Source organism: Pecten maximus, chromosome 16 (genome assembly GCF_902652985.1).
Source record: "Pecten maximus chromosome 16, xPecMax1.1, whole genome shotgun sequence".
NCBI classification, from domain to species: domain Eukaryota; kingdom Metazoa; phylum Mollusca; class Bivalvia; order Pectinida; family Pectinidae; genus Pecten; species Pecten maximus.
Genome location: NC_047030.1, coordinates 3900374 through 3903932, shown reverse-complemented (window position 1 = coordinate 3903932; position 3559 = coordinate 3900374). Strand labels below are relative to the sequence as shown.

General features: G+C 43.7%; 2 protein-coding genes across 2 annotated transcripts; one reads left to right on the top strand and one right to left on the bottom strand.

Annotated features, from left to right (window-relative positions):
• Nucleotides 1-282: 282 nt before the first annotated feature.
• LOC117314540 (flocculation protein FLO11-like) lies at nucleotides 283-1347 on the bottom strand (the record flags this gene model as incomplete). Its single annotated transcript, XM_033868605.1, has 1 exon — nucleotides 283-1347. A coding segment is annotated over one exon (1065 nt), but the record flags the coding sequence as incomplete, so codon positions are not given.
• LOC117314539 lies at nucleotides 1346-2296 on the top strand. The gene has a single exon (XM_033868604.1). It carries the CDS (start codon nucleotides 1346-1348, stop codon nucleotides 2294-2296), a length of 951 nt encoding a protein of 316 aa, XP_033724495.1.
• The last annotated feature ends 1263 nt before the right edge of the window (nucleotides 2297-3559 follow it).

The window sequence follows — 3559 nt, the reverse complement described above, 5'->3', positions numbered from 1 at the left end:
GGATATATTGATATATATCCTGAAGTAATACATATTTCTTTTTAAGACACTATCGATGTCTTCACGTACACACATTCTCACATACAGGTATACACATGCACGATTTTAAATATCGAATCTTTCATAAATATAAATAAACAATTAATCTCATTTAGACATTATTAAGTTTTCTAACTCATACACATTCTCAAATTAACATTTACGATTAAATACAATGTAGATAATAGAAAACAAGAGTCTTTGAACACACCGTCAAACAATAAATTATTTCTTCGCCATGTCTCATGTGGAAGGGTGCAGTGTTCTCTTCACGGGTCTTCTGAGGCACTCGTTGATTTTGGGCACAATTCTGTCCTTCCATAGGAGATTGTCTTTAAGTTCAGGGTGGAGGTACAGAACGTAGCGCTCCAAAAACACTTTCCTGCTGGGGTCAAGTTCTTTTTTGGACAGGACGCCTCCTCCGAAGTACGAGTAGTTCAACCGTTGGCTGTCTTCCTGGAATAACTCTGGGTAGATTTTCTCGACCAAGTTCCTGGCATAATTACCCGGGTTCGAACTATGGGCATGTATCCTCCTCAGGGTAGCCACGTCGAGGCGGTATGGTAGTGGTATGTCCACAAATGGATCCTCATCCATCACCACTGGTGTCGACACAGACCCGGATTCATCAGTATCAGTGTATGTCACTGTATGTGGAGCTGTTGTTGGCTGGTTATTGGATTGCCCTGTGTTGCTACTAACAAGTCTGATCAAAAGTTCAATGTTAGACGCCATTTTCCGTTGCATCAGTTCAATGGTATCGAGCCTCCTGTTGATGGCATCGAGCTTCCGACCATGGACTAGGGCTAATCGCCGTTCGTCTCGTGTGGCAATGGGTTCTGTCGTAGACCTTCCGGATGTTGGTGTAGAGCAGAGATTAGGACTAAGAGGAGTGAGATCAGAGTGTGTAGGAATGGGACGGAATGAGGGTGGCTGAAAAGATGGGGACAGAGGTTGAGAAATGAAGTCGTCTCGATAGCCCTCCAAAGAAGGAGACATTTGAGTGGGCATTGAGGGTGGGAGAGGTGAGAATGGATTAGAGTTAGATGCGGAAGTGATAGAAAACAAAGAATGCGGAAAAAAAGCAGAGTTAGAGGATGGCAACATTGCTGAGACATGAGACAGAGTAGGCGTGCTCGGACTAGCGGTAGGATCAGGGATGGTAGAGAAAGGAGCAGATATAGTAGAGAGAGGAGCAGGGATGACAGAGAGAGGAGCAGGGATGGTAGAGACCGGAGCAGAGATGGTAGAGAGAGGAGCAGAGATAGTAGAGAGAGGAGCAGGGATAGTAGAGAGAGGAGCAGCTATGGTAGAGAGAGGAGCAGGGATGGTAGAGAGAGGAGCAGGGATAGTAGAGAGAGGAGCAGGGATAGTAGAGAGAGGAGCAGAGATAGTAGAGAGAGGAGCAGGGATGGCAGAGAGGGGAGCAGAGATGGTCGAGAGAGGAGCAGGGATGGTAGAGATAGGAGCAGAGATGGTAGAGAGAGGAGCAGGGATGGCAGAGAGAGGAGCAGGGATAGTGGAGAGAGGGGCAGAGATAGTAGAGAGAGGAGCAGGGATAGTAGAGAGGGGAGCAGAGATGGTCGAGAGAGGAGCAGGGATGGTAGAGAGAGGAGCAGAGATAGTAGAGAGAGGAGCAGGGATGGTAGAGATAGGAGCAGAGATGGTCGAGAGAGGAGCAGGGATGGTAGAGATAGGAGCAGGGATAGTAGAGAGAGGAGCAGGGATGGTAGAGAGAGGAGCAGGGATGGTAGAGAGAGGAGCAGAGATAGTAGAGAGAGGAGCAGGGATGGCAGAGAGAGGAGCAGGGATAGTGGAGAGAGGGGCAGAGATGGTAGAGAGAGGAGCAGGGATGGCAGAGAGGGGAGCAGAGATGGTCGAGAGAGGGGCAGGGATGGTAGAGATAGGAGCAGAGATGGTAGAGAGAGGAGCAGGGATGGCAGAGAGAGGAGCAGAGATGGTCGAGAGAGGAGTAGGGATGGCAGAGAGAGGAGCAGGGGTAGTAGAGAGAGGAGCAGGGAAGTTCACGGTTGAGACAGGAGGGGAAGTAAGCGGGATGGTGGGACGATCGAAAAAAGTTGAGGAAGACAGAATAGATATAGGTGAAAGAGCTTGCTCATTCAATATCGGTGAGGTCGGACACGAAGATAATGGAGATGGCATATTGGTGTCGTTGTCATCGTCGCTGGATACATCTACAAGCAGTAATGTCTTGGCGAAGGGCTTCGAGACCTACAAAATGATAAAATTAATTTAATTAACACCCTATAAAATCTGTAATCTTTGCAACCAGATCGAAAGTAGAGAGACCAACTTATATCATCAAACAGAAAAAAAATATTTCTCCATTTTTTTTTATGAAAGATCCTGTGAATTCAAATCTAAAACTCATTTAAATTTGGATGAACATGCATGCATGTATTATGTCATGTATGTAAATCTCTACACTGTATATGTTAATGAAAATAATATCATTGTCATTTTCGCTACCCAGATAAGTCAACAACAAAAAATCATATGAAAGGTTCAGGTAAGATAATCAAAAGATCGGGCACGGACCAGATGAGGATGACGACACCTGTGACAGCTCGTTAGCAGGCACACCGGGTGGCATCGTGTAAAGTCAGACGCCAGACCATAGCCCGGGGTGTTTACCTGTTACCTTTACCTATCTGAGATGAAAGTACACTTATTGTCATTAACTGATTAAGAACTTAAAGACAAGCGACTGAATTCACTTTAGAGGCCCTTAAAAATAAACTGATTATTTCGTATTCTAAAGTGATAAACGCAAAACAAAATAATATCAGTAACACACGCAGAGATTTATATTCAAAAGGCCAAAGCTACTAAATATGAGTATGTACGTCCCTTTTATTCTACACTAAACGGAGAACTTTCAAAAGTAGACGAAACTCGGCACATTACATAATATATTGTGTATGTAATGATAATATCACTTCAGTATGATTTAAGTGAAATGCACTTTCTATACGGTAATAGATATATGATAATACCGTAAATTGTTGTTTATTGACTGGTTAAGATTTTTTATTAAAAGTTATCTCGAATTTATGGTGGCGACTGAATGTCTGGTTGTCTCCAGTGTCAAAGAAAGCGACACATCCGTGTATTGTATATTGTCCAATACAGTATTACAACCGAAGGTAACTAGTGTGATATCGACTATGACCTTCATATCAACTTGAGATTTACTGGTGAACAATGCCTCCTCGAAGGCGTGGCAAGTTGCTACACGAAGAAAAATTGAGAATTATTGAAAAACACAAACAAGGATGGAAACCTTTCGCGATCCTTAAAGAGATGCAGCAGTCTGACAGAAAAGTTACAGTTCGAAATATTCGATATGCCATACATGCCTATCAAACAGGTGCATTCTCTGATGTCACTTCATGTGGCCAACACGTTAAGACATTTGAAACTCTAAATACGAGCCACTTACAACAAATTAAAGAGACTCTAACCAACGACCCAACAAGTTCTAGTGCCGACGTCAGAA